Source organism: Camellia sinensis, chromosome 3, assembly GCF_055761805.1.
Source record: "Camellia sinensis isolate YWXY chromosome 3, ASM5576180v1, whole genome shotgun sequence".
Taxonomy (NCBI): domain Eukaryota; kingdom Viridiplantae; phylum Streptophyta; class Magnoliopsida; order Ericales; family Theaceae; genus Camellia; species Camellia sinensis.
Genome location: NC_138963.1, coordinates 142,922,836 through 142,940,469, shown reverse-complemented (window position 1 = coordinate 142,940,469; position 17,634 = coordinate 142,922,836). Strand labels below are relative to the sequence as shown.

The following is a 17,634-nucleotide window of genomic DNA, read 5'->3' as shown; positions in this document are numbered from 1 at the left end:
TTATAGTTAAATGTAATGTTTGTAACAGAAAAAATGAAATGATTATGAATTTGACGTGACATTTTATTTTATTAACTATTTTAATTTATTTTGTCTTTTAACACTATTTTAGCAAAAAAAAAAACACTAAAAAAACTTGTTTCCAAACACCCCATGTGTTTTTTTCTTTCCTTATGTATCTATCTGTCTATCTATTGCAACAATCAGAACAAAAAGGTACTAAAATTAAATAAATAAGAGTTTCAGGCTCACAAGTTATTCGATGTTTTATCTCATTCAAAATTCGTGTGCTTGAATATTGGATTGTTCACTTGGGCAGGCCACTTCTCTCTCTCTCTCTCTCTCTCTCTCTCTCTCTCTCTCTCTCAATAATGACAAGGGAGGGAGGATATTATTATTTAATAGAGTGTGCATGATACTACAGCCATTTTGGATTAAATTAACGCATTCTGAGTTCAGACCTTTCACTGAATTCTTATAGGTATTCTACATCCCCCCAGTTGATTGTATCACCTCATGTTCACACCCACGTCTGCTTGGCCCACCAATCACTGTCAAGTCGGTGAGAGAGAGAGAGTTTCGATTGTCAACGCCAAATTCAATAACATAACTAGGGGGGGAAAAAATATGGTGAAAGCCAGAGCAGGCCCATTCAATCCTTTCCTGTCTCTGAACCATTGCTGTGTTCCTCTTCCTTTCATCTATACTCTCTGTTATGGGTTATTCACTATTTGTCTTAGCAATCTTTTTCTTATCTTGTTCTCTTGTTTCTTGTATTACTTCAACAGAGTTTCTATACCCAAACTTCACTGCTTCCAATCTCCAATTCGTTGACAATTTTGGCAACTTTTTAATCTCTCGTAATGGAACATTCAAAGCCTCTCTGTTCAATCCAAATGGTCAGCAAACAAACTTCTATTTGTGTGTCATTCACATGGCATCCAATGCTATCACTTGGTCTGCTAATCGTGATGCTCCCATTTCGAATTCAGGAAAGATGAGTCTAACCCTTGATGGGATTTCAATTACCGATCAAGATGGCGCTTTTAGATGGTCAACTGCGCCATTGAAGGCGTCGGTGTCCGCTCTTCAGTTAACCGAAATGGGCAATCTTCTTTTGCTTGATCAATTCAATGTTACCCTTTGGGAGAGCTTTCGTTATCCAACGGACACGATTGTGATTGGGCAGAATTTGCCTCTTGGGTTATTGCTGTCGAGCGCTGTATCAAGCGGTGACTTGTCAACTGGCAATTACAGGCTCGCGGTTAGTGCCTCAGACGCTTTACTGCAGTGGCAGAATTTGACATATTGGAAACTGTCGATGGATACCAAGGCTTATACGAACTCAAATTATGCAGTGGAGTATATGGCGATAAACCAAACAGGTCTGTATCTGTTTGGTCATAATGGTAGTGTAGTTGTTATTCAGGTGAACTTGTCTCCATCTGAATTTCGAATAGCCAAGCTTGATTATTCTGGCCAGTTCAATGTCTTTTCTGGGTCTAGCTTGAAACGGGAATTTGTGGGCCCAGATGATAAATGCCAAATTCCTTTCATCTGTGGAAGGCTTGGTTTGTGTTCTGATGATGCTGCATCTAATCCAATATGCTCATGTCCACCTAACTTCCATGTAATTTCAAATTCAGCTGATTGTGTGCCAAGTGATGGTTCTTATTCCTTGTCAGTTTCATGTAGTTCAACGGATAACAACAGTGGGAGTAACACTTCATTGGTGTCATATTCGAGGCTTGGCTATGGTATTGACTATTTTGCGAATGATTTCACTATGCCTGTAAAGTCTGGTGTTAACTTATCAGTCTGTGAAGATCTCTGCTTGGCGGACTGTTCGTGCTTGGGAGTTTTCTTTGAAAACTCATCCGGTTCGTGTTTTGTCCTTCAAAATGAGTTGGGATCGGTTATGTCAACCACCGGAAGTGACGGTGATCGATTGGGCTTTATTAAAACACTAGTTGGATCTTCGCCTACGAATGGTAATAATAATTTTAATGGTCAAGCACTAAGATTTCCCATAGTTGGTTTGGTGCTCTTGCCTTTCACGGGGTTTTTTCTGTTAGTTGCCCTGGGATTCTTCTGGTGGAGAAGGTCCAGAATCTCTAAAACTGGAAAGGTAAAACTCAGCTACCCAACCTCTCCTTCTTCAGGGGAACTAGATTCCTTCTCTATCCCAGGCTTACCTGTAAGATTCGAGTATACAGAGCTAAAGGATGCAACCGATAACTTCAACACTCAGATTGGATCAGGTGGGTTTGGTGCAGTATACAAGGGTACTCTCCCAGATAAATCTCTAGTTGCGGTAAAGAAGATCACTAATTTAGGCATTCAAGGGATGAAGGATTTCTGCACTGAGATTGCAATTATAGGAAATATTCATCATGTCAATTTGGTCAAGTTGAGAGGCTTTTGTGCTCAAGGGAGAGAACGATTGTTGGTTTATGAGTATATGAATCGTGGCTCCTTAGACCGAACCCTCTTTGGTAATGGACCAGTTTTAGAATGGCAAGAAAGGGTTGAAATAGCGCTTGGAACTGCACGTGGGCTTGCATACTTGCACAGTGGGTGCGAACAGAAGATCATCCATTGTGATGTCAAGCCGGAGAACATACTCTTGCATGACCAATTCCAGGCAAAAATCTCTGATTTTGGGCTCTCAAAACTTTTAGGCCCTGAACAGTCTGGTCTATTCACAACAATGAGAGGTACTCGTGGCTATCTTGCTCCTGAATGGCTTACTAGCTCTGCAATCTCAGACAAAACCGATGTTTATAGTTTTGGAATGGTATTGCTTGAAATTGTGAGTGGAAGAAAAAACTGCTCAATACGAACACAAAGCCATAGTATTGATGATGATACTAGTGGTGGTGGCTACTCATCATCTTCATCAGGACCGCCACAACTTGTTTATTTCCCACTCTTTGCACTGGAAATGCACGAGCAAGGAAAGTACATGGAAGTTGCTGATCTGAGGCTAGAGGGGCGGGTCACTAGTGAAGAAGTGGAGAAGTTGGTGCGTGTGGCTTTGTGTTGTGTTCACGAGGAGCCAGCACTTAGACCGAATATGGTTAGTGTTGTTGGCATGTTGGAATGTGAGATACCTGTGGGTCAGCCAAGGCTGGAGTCTTTGAACTTTTTGCGCTTTTATGGGCGTCGATTTACTGAGGCTTCCACAATAGAAGAGAACGATGGGCAAGATGATTTTATGTTATATCCACGAGCAAATGCTTCTGTTAGTAGTAAAATGAGTGGCTCACCTACTTCATTCTCTTATATATCATCACAGCAGGTCTCAGGCCCAAGATAGTATTGTTGAGACTACTAAGCCAACTGTCAACTGAACCAATACAACCACAGTTGCAGAAGCACACCCATTCAGCTCAATTCACACTTCAGCCACAAGCCACGCCACCTTTCAGCCACAGTTATCAAAATAGTTATGCAGTCCACATGTGGCAGTTGTAACTAGCTTGTAATATGCAAATTCTGTTAGGCTGTTAGAGATTCTAGAATATTCTGCATTGATCTCTATATATAGATCAATTGTAAGTATGAAAGGTAGTTTTTCAATAAATGAAATATCTCTGTTTTTTTCATAATTTTCTTCATGGTATCAGAGCACCAATCTCTTGCGAGTTGATCCTCATCTGTCTTCGATCTTGATTCATCCTCATTTGTGTTCAATCTTGATTCATCTTCTTGTTTCAGTTAATTCAATGACTTCAAATTCGATTCCTTCTAATCTTACACTTCTCATTTCCAATCTGTCTTCGTTTATCACTGTCAAGCTTGATGCCTCAAATTTTCTGATTTGGAAGAATCAAACTCAGAATATTTTGAAAGCTACTGATTTACTTGGCATTGTTGATGGTACTTCACCTTGTCCATCCGTTACAATCAAAGATGATTCTGGATCCGAGGTTGATAATCCTGCCTATTCTCAATGGAAACTTGTAGATGCACATCTTCTTAGTTGCATCACTGCAACTTTATCACCTGCACTCTATTCTACAGTTCTTCATCTTCACAGTTGTTCTGAGGTTTGGAGTGCTTTACACAAGAGGTTTACTGCACTTTCTCGATCTCATGTGCATCAACTCAAGAACAAACTTAACAGTGTTACCAAGAAAACTGAGTCTATGGAGGCATATCTCACAAAAATCAAAGAGTTAGTAAGTCAGTTAGCTCTTGCCTCTGCATTCATTGATGATGAAGATCTCGTGCTTCTGATTTTGAATGGACTTCCTGACGAATATGATGCATTTAAGACGACGATTAGAGCTCGTTCCGAATCCATTTCAGTTGATGAACTGAGTTCTCTGCTTATCTCTGAAGCCATACATGTTGAGTCTAAACATCACAAAGATCCTACTGAACCTACTGTGGCCTTCTCTTCTGTTCGAGGTTCTTTGAATTATACCTATCGAGGTTCTAGATCTCGAGGAAGATACTCTAGAGTAGGACGAGGAGGTCGTTCATATGACTCAACTGGATCTCCAAATAGTCATTCACAGAATCAACATTCTGGTTCTTTCTATTCTTCTAGTCATCCTAAGAATTATGTTAGCCATGGTTCATTTCGAGGACGAGGTCGATCTGCATCTTCTCTGATCTGTCAAATTTGTGGAGGACATGGTCATGCTGCTTTAGATTGCTGGTATAGACTGGATCCACAATTTCAGTCTACCACACAGAACAAATTTCAGTCTCCCACTTCTCCACAGAACAATTCACAGGTTTTTGTTGCTTCTTCTCATCCAGCTTCTTCTACTTCAGCCCCTTGGTATCTTGACTCTGCAGCTACTGAGCATATCACACCTGATTTGAATAATCTCACTTCTTCTCATCCTTATCACGGATCTGATCAAATAACAGTCGGTGATGGTAATACTCTTCATATTCATCACACTGGTAATGGCTTACTTCCTACACCTCATTTCTCCTTCCGATTGAAAAATGTTTTACATACTCCTTCTATTTCCTCTAATCTTGTTTCTGTTCACAAATTAGCCAAAGATAATAACTATTCTATTACCTTTGATGATTCTACATTTGTGATTCAGGACAAGGTTTCGAAGCAAGTTCTTCATCAAGGTTCTAATATCAATGGCCTATACCATTTTAATCCATCTCTTTCTGCTGCTGCCATCTCACCACCTATGTTGCATGCTCATCTCAGTTCTTCTCATGTTACTGTACCAGTTTCTACTTCTGTTTGGCATAATAGATTAGGCCATCCATCTGTAATAAAGTTGAATCATCTCTTGCCTTACTTGTCTTGTTCTAAGTCTGATCATCAGTCTACTACTTTTGATTGTACTGACTGTTGTCTAGCTAAGAGTCATAAGCTACCTTTTCATCTGTCCAATTCTACTGTAAATGCACCACTTTCCCTCATCCATAGTGATGTTTGGGGCCCATTTGCTTCTAGTTCTGGTTACAAGTATTATGTTTTGTTTGTTGATGATTTTAGTCGATTTACTTGGCTTTATCCTTTGGCTTATAAGAGTGAAGTTTGTGCTAAATTCATGGAGTTTAAGGCTTATGTTGAAAATCAGTTTGCCACTCCTTTACATATTTTACGAACTGATGGAGGCTCGGAATATTTTACATCCAAAATGACCGCTTATTTAACTACTCATGGAATTATTCATCAGCATTCTTGTCCCTATACTCCTTCTCAGAATGGTATTGCTGAGAGAAAGCACCGCCATATCACTGAGACTGCTACAGCTCTTCTCCATCATTCTTCTGTTCCTTTGCACTACTGGTTTGATGCTATAGCTATTGCTACTTTTCTTATTAACCGACTTCCATCCTCCAAACTTGCTCACAAGTCTCCTTTTGAAGTTCTTTTTAAATCCATACCAGATTTTTCCTATTTTAAAACTTTTGGCTGCCAATGCTTTCCTTGGCTCAAACCTTATCAGTCTACTAAACTTCAACCCAAATCTATGGCATGTGTCTTTCTTGGCTATCATCCTTTTGCTAAGGGCTACCGGTGTCTTGATCCTAAATCCGGCAAAGTTTATCTTTCTCGACATGTTGTTTTTCATGAGAATATTTTTCCCTTCGCTTCCTCATCTTCACCTGCTCCTTCTCTTCCTCATTTACATTCTTTTTTCTGGCCTTCCTTCTCACCATCCTATTCTTCTTCTTCCATTTCTTCAGTGCAGCCTCAGGTCCATGTTCCATAGTCTACTTCTCAGCTCCAACAGTCATCCTCTGCTTCACCAAATCAGCAGATTCAGCAGATTCCAAATCTGCCAGCTCCGAATCAGTCATCTGTCCACACTCAACCACCTGCACAGACTCCGAATTTCTCTCCACATATCCATACTCAGTCTCAACATCAGTTTCAGCAGCCACAGACACAGCCACATGCCCAGACCCAGTATCAGTCTTCATCTCAGTCACAGCACCAGCATGTCCATACTCAGGCACCATATCTTGCACAGACCCAGAATCAGCCTCAGGCACAAAATCAGCCTTCCATTCCTATTCACTCCATTGCCATCCAACTACCTTCTTTACCTTTGACTTCCTCTAATATCCATCCTATGACCACTCGCTCCAAATCTGGTGCATCACCTCATTGTTTAGCCACAACTACAACTCTGTTCTTAGATTCCGAACCACCTTCCTACAAAGAAGCCTTACTTTCACCCATCTGGCATAAGGCTATGCTTGACGAGTTTCAAGCCTTGCAAAAACAAAACACTTGGTCCTTAGTGTCTCTTCCACCTACTAAACATGCTATTGGGTGTAAATGGGTTTTCAAGGTGAAACGAAACTCCGATGGCTCGATTGCCCGATATAAAGCTCGTTTAGTAGCCAAAGGGTACTTACAACAAGAAGGGCTAGATTTTCATGAAACCTTTAGCCCCGTTGCTAAGCAACCTACTATTCGAATTTTGCTTTGCCTTGCTCTTTCTCATAACTGGCCTCTTAAACAGTTGGATATTTCCAATGCCTTCCTTCATGGCATTCTTGATGAAGAAGTTTTTATGCTTCAACCTCCCGGGTTTATAGATGCTTCATACCCTTCTCATGTTTGCAAACTTCACAAAGCACTATATGGTCTCAAACAAGCTCCCCGGGCCTGGTATTCCACCTTTTCTACCTTCTTACTTTCCCAAGGGTTTGTAAATAGTAAATGTGATTCCTCCCTCTTCATTCACAGAACTTCTGACTCAGTTACTTACTTACTCATCTATGTTGATGACATCTTACTTACTGGCAATAATTCTGTCCATATTCAGCAACTGATCACTCATATGCATAATGTCTTTTCTATGAAGGAATTAGGGAACATTTCCTATTTTCTTGGCATCTCTGTTCAGTCTACCAATACCGGATATTTTCTGTCTCAGCAAAAATATGCCAAGGACATTCTCTTGAAAGCCGGTCTTTCTGCTTGTAAACCTTGTTCGTCTCCTATATCTGTCAAGCCCAATACTCCTCCAAATGCCTCTCTTCCTTTTGATAATCCTGCTCTTTATCGGAGTCTTGTTGGAGCCTTACAATATCTTACCATCACTCGACCTGATCTCTCTTTGGCTGTTAATCAAGCATGTCAGCACATGCATGCTCCTACAGTGGGTCACTTTGCTGCAGTTAAAAGGATTCTGAGATTTGTGCAGGGTACTCTCCCTCATGGGTTGCACTACACTCCTAGTTCTTTTGATCTTCATGGCTTTTCCGATGCCAATTGGGCTGGTGATATTCATGATAGAAAATCTATCTCAGGTTATTGTGTGTTCTTGGGAGATAATCTAGTGTCTTGGTCTGCCAAGAAACAGGCCACTGTATCCCGCTCATCAACTGAGGCAGAGTATCGTGCTTTAGCACATACGGCGGCTGAGCTTAGTTGGATTATAATGTTGCTCACTGAAATGGGTATCTCTTCTCCAACCATACCTGTGCTTTGGTGTGATAATCTGTCTGCCATGGCTTTGGCTTCCAATCCTGTATTTCATTCTCGCTCGAAGCATATCGAAATCGATTGTCATTTTGTGTGAGATAAAATTTTGGCTAAGCAGTTTGTTGTCCAATACATTCCTACTGTTGATCAACTAGCTGATTTGTTTACCAAGCCCTTGTCTGTTTCAAGATTTCAGTATCTCAAGGACAAGCTAATGGTCTTTGAGCAGCCCATCAGCTTGCAGGGGACTGTTGAGACTACTAAGCCAACTGTCAACTGAACCAATACAGCCACAGTTGCAGAAGCACACCCATTCAGCTCAATTCACACTTCAGCCACAAGCCACGCCACCTTTCAGCCACAGTTATCAAAATAGTTATGCAGTCCACATGTGGCAGTTGTAACTAGCTTGTAATATGCAAATTCTGTTAGGCTGTTAGAGATTCTAGAATATTCTGCATTGATCTCTATATATAGATCAATTGTAAGTATGAAAGGTAGTTTTTCAATAAATGAAATATCTCTGTTTTTTTCATAATTTTCTTCAAGTATTCACTGGCTGAGATTTTTACTACTAGTTTGTGGTTTACTGTGGATTAATTGTGTGCCATTAAATGTACGTAATTCTATTTTTCATTTAGCTATTGTAGTCTCTCTAATGAAATTCAATAACTCAATTCTTACTTCTTTTTGTACACTGCACGGTGTTTTAATGGCTTAAGTAAAGTGATTGTTTTTTAGTAGCTTTTTAGACCTGACAGCCTTTTATGTGTCCGATCTGGCCTTTCTATTGTTTGTTTACTGTATATGATTATCATTAATATTCTTTGAGAAATGTTAGAGATCATGAAAATTTTGTCATGAAAAGAATCATGAAAAATTTGTGACCCTTAGATTACCTTGATTAGTGTGTGGTGCTTTATTGTAAGTGTAATCTAAAGGTCACAAATCTTTCATGACTATTTTCATGAAAGACTTTTCATGATACCTAGCATTGCTGATATTCTTTTGCTATTGTTTATAAATACATTCTCGAACTTTTGTTAATAGTATATTTTTTTTTTCATTTTGTATTTCAATCTCAGACATAATTTTGTATTTCCTTTTTATATTAAGGCTTGTTCTTCACGATTTTTTGCTTTTTTCCGTTAAATCTTGAACACGTTGGATAAAATTATTAGCTTGTGGATAAAATTATCTAAATTTAGAGGGATTCCACCTTTTAGAAAATAGAATAAAACAAAGTAGAAGTACAAAACCATTACTAGATGAATTCACATTTTGGATTTTAATTGGTTGGAATATAATTTTTGTTGCTTAGCCTGGTTTTTGAATCTTGTGAAGCATAACCTAGAAAGCGAAAATTCTATAGTTGGAGTTTTGAGTATACAAAAAAAAGAAAGGTTGAGATTACTCGAGCACTTTTAAAGCTACAAATCAGTTTTATTTTTTGTCTTGGCTATAAAAGATTAAAACTGGGTATATTTCATGGTATTATAACATCATAACATTGAAATCAACCATCCAATTAATTTGGGTATGCTTCAATCAATAGGTGATTGTTTGCTTCTTTTGTAATTTTTATGATGATATGAGCCAAAAGACCAACACCTCTTTCTTAAGTTAATGGTTTGCTTATTATAGTTTAAATTAAAGTCTAGAATTGTTGGTTCTTCTTCACACTATTGTTTAGGATCCTTCTTGTGTTGTGTTTTTAATTTTGTGATCCTACAATGGGCTCATTATTGACTTATCTAGGGTTATCTTTGCGTATATTTTAAGGAGAAAACGACAATTTCTCAATTTCCGGAACCTATCATAATATGTTCTCAACCAAATCGAGACACTTTGATGTAGTCTATTATATGATCTAGAAAATAACAAAATAAAAGAAGCATTTACGGTTGTGAATTTGTGGATTTGCCTGTGCCCAATTGAAATCATGTGATTAACATTTTAGTCTTATTTTGTAGTTATTTAGGATATTAAAGGCTAGAAGGAAGTTTTCGATATTTCGCTCATAGTTTGGGCACCTTAGCACAGTTCTACAATTCTGCTGCAACTATTGATATGTAAATCTATTCAGATATTCTGATACTAAAGCACTTTTCTTCTTAGTTTATTCATTCTTTTAGGGGAAGGTTTTAGGCATGTGCAAACATTTTTAGTTATTGATATTATCATTCAATACCAAGTATGAGATGATTTCATGGATTAATTTAAGTTCAAACTGAACAAATAGAAATAATCTTATTTAAGAAACATTCAGGGGGTACAATACATTGGACTGTAATGAAGATAATTTCTCAGCAAAAGCAATAGATGAACTGAACCAGAAACAATTCTGTACCCACAAATCCTGAAAGTTCCTCCGTAGAGGCACAATCATACTTGAGTGGAACTGGGACAAAAACAGACATATTAATATCGAGAACCAGCATAGACTTTTCCAATGCCAACCTCTCAGCTCAATAAAATGCAATTATTGTGGAATCTTATTGAATTTGCGATAACGGTACTCAGCATATGTTTTGGTTGAATATTTTGCTGGGTTTTTCTCATCAATGAGCTCTGGAAGAGGTCCAATCACTGCTTCATGAGGAGGCACGACAAACACAGCCCAAGACATTCTTGTCCTTTCTTTGTTCACCAAACTCCTGTGAAGAACACTCTTGTACTTACCATTGCTTAGTACCTGAAACAAAATGTTTTGTAAGTTGCAGCACTGAAACGCTTTCTGAATCTTGATTTTTTTTACTACAGTCAGGCTAGATATTGGCCCTGTCTAGTGCAGCAGATGTTTACAGCATTTTTCTTTTGAAAATTTGTGCCAATGTTTGATGCAGTTTCTGCTTTTAACTTATGAGGCAAAAATATTTATAAAATGTAAAATAAAATAAATAACTGATTGTTGAGAAGTACACGAATGAGTGCTTTTGGCTTTCTGTTTCTAATTATTAGCTTTCAACTTACAAAAAACTGTCAAATAGACCCATTGCTTGAAGAACTTTATGTTTTCACATATATATGCTAAATTTGAATCATTACTGTCATATTCAATGCAATTTTCTCCAAGTATGGTGTTTTTTTTTTTTTTTTTCCTTTTACTAGACTTTTTGTTCATTTGTTTGATATTTCTAGGTGAGCAAGAGAAGAGTATTTTTACCTCAAGTTGATCACCAACATGGACGAAGAGTGCATTTGGCAAGTAATTGACAGCTACCCAATTACCGTCTTTCCAAACTTGAAGACCGGGAACGTCATTGGGGACAAGTAAAGTGAGAGCAGACATGTCAGTGTGAGGTTCAACTCCGAGGGCGAGCTGAGGTTGTGGGCATGGTGGGTACATGTTGATTTTCATTTCAAATTCAATTTCATCACCACCCAAAGAAGAATTCAAAACCTTCCCATCCAAACCTAGTCCCTCTGAGAGAAGTTCAAATAACTTGTTGGTTGTTCTCATTATTTCCACATTGTATTCCTCTGTCACTCCCCTGCATATTTACATGTTAATTTCATCATCTGAATTTAAGTGACAAAAGTTATGTTGAAAAATTATTTGGAAAAATAAGATCTGAAAGTTACTTTTCAATCTCTCTCTATCTCTTCCCATCAAAAAAAAAAAGAAAAGAAAAGAAAAGAAAAACCTCTCTGTCTCTCTGTTTGTGCATGCACGCGAGCGTGTTGGGATTATGAAGGCTAGTTCTATTGTCCACACATCTTAAAAGTGGATCATATGTTTTTGTGTTGTTTTGTCTTGTTTTGTTTTTTCTTCTAAAGTGGTCGTGACTATGAATTAAAGTCGTGCTAATTATGATTTCGAAGTGGTGGTTACATTAAAGTATAATAATGTCAAATGTTGATTTGTTAAATTTGGATTCTAACTTAAACAGTGAAAATGGAGAAATTACAATTAGTTTACTTATAATTGATAGGTTTAGATTGTACAAATTTTAAAAAGTGAAACTAACATATTTATTTATTTATTATGATTACAACTGAACAAAAATTACCAAACATGCTCAATTGTTTATTTTTTACTTTCTATTCATAATGATGGTGTCTATTATTCTTGCAAATAGAAACTAAAAGGGTTGGGCTTCTTTTTGGTTTGTTCGAGTGGCAAAGTTTACCTTGGATTCTGTTGATTTGAATATTTTTTTAAAATTTTTTTCTGTGTATATCATTTATGAAAAAAAATAAATTGATCTAATAATTATAATTTTTTTAATCATATTTATTTTCAAAAAATAAACGACAATTGCGTTTTATAAAATAGACAGTCATCGTAAATAGAGTATTAGAAATATTTAAATGGTGTCTCCAGAATTAATTGATTGGCACATTTTAGGTATTTTGACAATGTTTACAGTTTACTATCTTTTGTTTACAGAAAATATTAAATATGTTTATGTTTATTTTGGATAAAAATGAAAACAAAAAAAGTTTTTGGTACGCAACTTTTTTAAAAAAATTATTTTAAAAACAAGTGAAAATGAGTAATTGCGATAGGTGGTTGTCAATTATTGGAGTAGTGATCGAATGTGATTGTCAGTCACGAAAGGTAGTGGCCAAAAGTGGTTATTATTGGTGTCAGGTGGTTGGCAATAACCAAAGGTAGTTAATGGCCACGGGGAGTAGTGGTCGAAAGTGATTGTCTATGGACAAAGATAAGGGCTAGTCGATCTCCTAGGATGGTAGTTGTCGGTGTTTTTTAACAAAACGTGGTTACTATTGGTGAGAGGTGGTTGGTGGCTATGACATATAGGCCCTATTTGGAATAAAGGTTGGGGCTAAAATAGTCATATAAGACAAAATATGTTATTTTAGCCAAATAAGACGACAAAGGCCTTGTTTGGGAAGTGGCTATTTTAGTTGACTATTTTAGTAGGCTAAAATTTTTGTGTTTGAAAAAATGATTGGATTTTTTTGTGATGTTTGTGAGAGAAAAAGTGAAATAATTATGGGTTTGATGTGATATTTTGTCTTATTAACTATTTTAGCCTATTTTGTCTTTTTGTGATTTTTAGTCTAAACTAGGCTATTTTTTTTCTTCCTAAACACCCCTATGTCATATCCAACCGATAATCATTTTATTTTTTCTCTTACAAAAGTCAAAAAAATCAAAAAGTCTATCCTAAAAGAAGCTATTTTAGCTTTTAGCCCCTAACTAAAATAGCCAAAAAGTCAAAAAATTAAAAAGTCAACCCACATTCCAAACAAGGTGGTTGGCAATTGAGGAGATACTGGTTAGAGATGGTTTGTGCAAGATGTAATTAGCAATGATAGCCAATAATGATTAGAGGTGTAAATTTGGCCTGGCCTGGCTTGACCTATGTCAGGTCTTGTGGGTTCTTATCAAAATTCAAGCCGAGTCGGGCCGTCCCACGGACCAGAAAATTAGGCCTAGGCCTAGGCCCGGGGGGTATCCGGGTCTCAGGGCGGGCCGGTGGTTCTAGGCTTGAGCTCGGGCTTGGGCAGGCTTGAACAAATCTTTTTATTTTTTGTTTTATTTTTTCTACCAAAATTTTATTATTTTCCACTAGAAAAACACTGGGCCTCGGTAGGCCGGACCTCGGACTGGGCCTTGAGTGGGCCTTAAGGGGGCCGATGGGTCGGACTTCAAAATGATGGCACAGGTCTAGGGTCTAAGGCTGGGCTCGGGGCCCCGCTCAAACGGGCCTAAACAGGAGGCTTATCCTAGATCGAGGGTGGATTTCAAGCCACAGGCCATTTTTATACTCAATCAATTTTTTTGTATTTATAAAATTTAATAAATTTTAGAAATTGTTTACAACCTTTTAAAACTTAAAACATAAATCAAATAAAATTTTATTTATAATTTTAAAAATTCTGTAAATATAAATAATAATAAAAATGTGAAATTAACGTTATTAAGCCCTCGTTTGGGAACTGTCTCTTTTAGCTTAAAAGCCATAAAGTTATTAAAAAAATCAAAAAATCAAAAATTTATATTAAAAAGTCAAAGATTTCCCTTTCTCTTTACTTTTTGCACATCTTTTCGTAAAAAGTTAAAAAATTATTTTAAACATACTAATTTTTTTTAACTTATATTTTAACTAAATAATTAAAAAATTATTAAGTTAATTTAAATAGGAATTATTAATGTCACTTCAAACACAACTACCAGTCTTTTTTATTTTAATTGAATGTGGCAGGACAGTAGATAGTTGTAAAATAAAATGTAGGCCGCTTTGTCAAGCACAAAAAACAGCTTAGTACGAATGGGCTGATCACTCATCAATCAGGGGTGGGCTCAATTGCCGAGATCTCATGAATGAGCCATCGCAAAAATAATTAAAGAATTATTTTTGGACAGGTAAGATGGACCTGTCATGAGTCGCTTTTGATATGACGTGTGGATATTTATTTATCTGTGAGAGGAGAGAAATTATTAGTGGGTTTAGGAATAGGACCTTGCTGGAGACCCCAGCGGGCAGACCCCCCACGTGGGGGCTGGGAGAGCAAGGTTAGAAGAAAAAAATAAATAAATAAAAAAAAAAAAAAAAAATTCCACCAATCAAAAAATAGTGGGGTGGTGGGGTTACCTCCACTGATCTCTAAGGCATTTCTCTTAAGAATATTACATGGGCATATCCTTCCTTAATTATAATTTATTGTATTTTTTTTTTATTTTTTTTAATTATTTAAAATAAATTTGTAAATTTCATTCCTTCTACCAATTACATTATTAATAAGATATTATGTGACGGTATCCAAAACTAACCAATAACGTCTCATAAAAAGGGTCAATCATACAACACTAGCCTATTTTTTGCAATCTGCATATTCAACAGAAAACTAAATCAGGTTTGTTATAAATTAAAAATTAATGATAATAAAAAAAAAATTAAAAGTCCAAAGTATTCCTCAATTCCCGAACTAGACGTGAGTTAGGAGTGTAAAATCGATTCATCGATCTACAGTCTACTCAAAACTCGTTCATAGCTCGGTGTGACCTGGCTTGGCTTGAGATTGAGCTTGAGCCTGAGCCCAAGCCCAAACCGTGACCTTAGGCTTGGGCTGTATGTTTTGGATCTCAACCCAGCTCGAAGCCCAATTCTGAGGCTCAATCTCTTCTTAAAAAAATAAAATAAAAATAAGAAAAAAATTCTTCCCAAAGCATCTTCAAAAAAAATAAAATAAAATAAAAAAAAATAGATTGTCATTTTCTTGAAGTCAATGTGGCTCTTCCATTCAAAGGTAGTCCCTCTCGTAGAAAAATAGCATATTATTTTTCTTTCCATATATTTCCAAGAAACCTTTTCAAATTTTGGCTAAGCTAACTTTAATGACCTTTTAATAATTTTGTAACAGCTTCTCTGTTACCTCATGAAACTTTAACTATATTGACTCAATTTTATAAATAAATAAATAAAAATTGTTCTTCAAATTTTTTTCCCCTGAATATGTAATATTACTAAAACTTGAAAAATCATGATAGAATTTATATAAGATTATGTGAATCATACATACCTGTATGAAGAAGGGTTCTTAGGCCACATGTCAAGATTGAGCTTCTTAGGAGGGTGCATGACGTGAAAATAATAATCAATCCACTCAACTTTCTCATCAAAATTTTTAGTCATCTTTGTTCCATACCCTTCAAAACTCCCACTTGAAGGATCATTTGCATAGCTCTCTTTCTCCTCCTGTGGGAGCTTAAAGAACTCCTCCCCAACCTCTTTTAGCCGTCCGATCAACGAGGGCTCGACACCGTGATCCGTGATGAGGAAAAATCCCCATTCACTACAAGCCTTTGATAATGCATCGACCACCACATCGTGTGGTTGAGAGAGGGAGATCACGGGGACGGTGACACCTTCGATAGCCTTGCTGTTCTCCGGTTGCTCGTGGACCGGTCGGATAAATTTTGCAGGGAGCTCATGGAGAGTTACATGGGACAGGGCTTGCACTCTCTCTACCTCCATGTTTGTTTAATTGTTTCTATTTTTTGGGTGGTTCCTTTAGAATGTGCTTGGAACTTGTTTGAGTTAAAAACACACAATGTTGGTTTATTTATAGGTCTCAAATAGTATGCATATGGGTCGGTTACACATTGTGACCCTTGGTCGATTGTTAGTTGCACCTACTGCAACTCACGTGCTAATGTTCGTAGTATCATATCTACTTCAACACATGGGAATGAACAGGCGCGGCCCTCACATTTTCGGGTTCACAAAATCAATAATCAATTGATAAATTTTTGACTCTTCATATTTTTTTTCATTAAATGAAAAAATAAATTAAAGATAACGGATAAAAGATTTATGTCAAAATTATAAAAAATACTTAGTATTATATTATAACAATTAATAAATATCGCTTGATTTTCGCTCTTCTTATATTTTTAGAAATAAATAAATGAATCATACTTGCATAATTTAGTTTTTTTGCAAAATCATTTTCAACGAATAACAATATTAATTATTTTAAATGGGTCTTTCAATTTTTTTAATAAGTCAATTTATTTTAAATTAGTTTGGGTCTACCTTAATTTTTTTTTGACTTAAAACATACCTAATATATTACACTAAACTATAATTGGTGGGACATTTTTTGGATATATTGTCAATGGATAACAATACTAATTTTTTTAAAAGAGTCTTTCAATTTTTGAATGGATTAATTTATTTTAAGTTAATTTGAGCCTTCTTTAATTTTTTTTAAACTTATAACATACTTAGGCCTCGTTTGGGATGCTACCTTTTTAGCCAATTAGCCAAAAAGTTACTAAATTATCCAATTAGCGAATTAGTCATACCAAAAAGTCAACAATTACGGCTTCTCTCTACTTTTTGCACAACTTTTTGTAATTAGTCAAAAAGTCATCCCAAACATACAAATTTTTTTACCTATCTTTTTAGTCAATTAGTTAAAAAATTATTACATTAGTCTGTTCCCAAACGAAACCTTAATATATTATACTAAATTATAATAAAAAAGATCCCTTTTTTATATCTATTTTGAGGGACTTAGGACATGACCTGAGGGACTTAGGACATGACCTAATGCGCCTATTGCCGAGGCCGGCCTTGGGAATGAAGCACGGGGTCCTCCCTCCCAAGTCCCACTATCTCTATTTGGTTAAAAAAACAATTGTAAGATATTTTCAAAGTAATAATATGTAATATTATTTATTTGGTATTCTTAATTAATAAAAAATTGTAATATATATTAACTGAATTATTCTTTATCTCTTAATTATTTAACAAAAATGAGTCAATATGTTATATGATTACATAATTGATTTGTAACACCACATCTACAATAGTCTCGTTTGGTAACATTCATAAATTAATTTATTTGATTATAAAAAAGTTGATATTTGGTCACAGTTTTAGATTATAGTTTATTTGGAAAAAGAAAAAAAAATTATTAAGTTACAATTTGTAATTACTAAAGTTTATTTGAAATCTTTAAAGAGAAATGTAAGTTTATTTGAAATCTTTAAAGAGAAATGTTTGAGGGTCCGAAATCAGTGGCTCGAATTCGGCTCGAAACCCAAAACGACGTCGTTTTGGGTTTCAATTTTTTCCCCCCTTCCTTTTCTTCTTCTTCTTCTTCTTCTTCTTCTTCTTCGTTTTGAACACAGAAAAAGAGAAACAGAGGCGAGAGAGAGAAACAGAGGTGAGAGGCGAGAGAGAGTCGTCGCAGCTCGTCGCTCGTCCCAGCTC

At 36.3% G+C, this 17,634-nt stretch overlaps 2 protein-coding genes across 2 annotated transcripts; one reads left to right on the top strand and one right to left on the bottom strand.

The window, feature by feature from the left end:
* Nucleotides 1-254: 254 nt before the first annotated feature.
* On the top strand, nt 255-3,342 carry LOC114314254 (S-locus lectin protein kinase family protein). Its single transcript, XM_028260717.2, has one exon. It carries the CDS (start codon nt 716-718, stop codon nt 3,317-3,319), a length of 2,604 nt encoding a protein of 867 aa, XP_028116518.2. The 5' UTR covers nt 255-715; the 3' UTR covers nt 3,320-3,342.
* A 6,812-nt stretch (nt 3,343-10,154) lies between these two features.
* Nucleotides 10,155-16,173, bottom strand: LOC114314253 (flavonol synthase/flavanone 3-hydroxylase). The gene is made up of 3 exons (XM_028260716.2): nt 15,434-16,173; nt 11,103-11,430; nt 10,155-10,631 (listed from the first exon to the last, which is right to left on the bottom strand). The coding sequence occupies exons 1-3, from the start codon at nt 15,886-15,888 to the stop codon at nt 10,419-10,421; spliced, it is 996 nt and encodes a 331-aa protein (XP_028116517.2). The 5' UTR covers nt 15,889-16,173; the 3' UTR covers nt 10,155-10,418.
* Nucleotides 16,174-17,634: the final 1,461 nt, after the last annotated feature.

Coding starts and splice junctions, on each gene's coding strand:
- LOC114314254 (XM_028260717.2), top strand. CDS start 716: ATGGGTTATTCACTATTTGTCTTAGCAATCTTTTTCTTATCTTGTTCT.
- LOC114314253 (XM_028260716.2), bottom strand. CDS start 15,888: ATGGAGGTAGAGAGAGTGCAAGCCCTGTCCCATGTAACTCTCCATGAG. Junction 11,431..15,433: donor AAGAACCCTTCTTCATACAG/GTATGTATGATT, acceptor GTAAATATGCAG/GGGAGTGACAGAGGAATACA. Junction 10,632..11,102: donor ATGTTGGTGATCAACTTGAG/GTAAAAATACTC, acceptor ATTTTGTTTCAG/GTACTAAGCAATGGTAAGTA.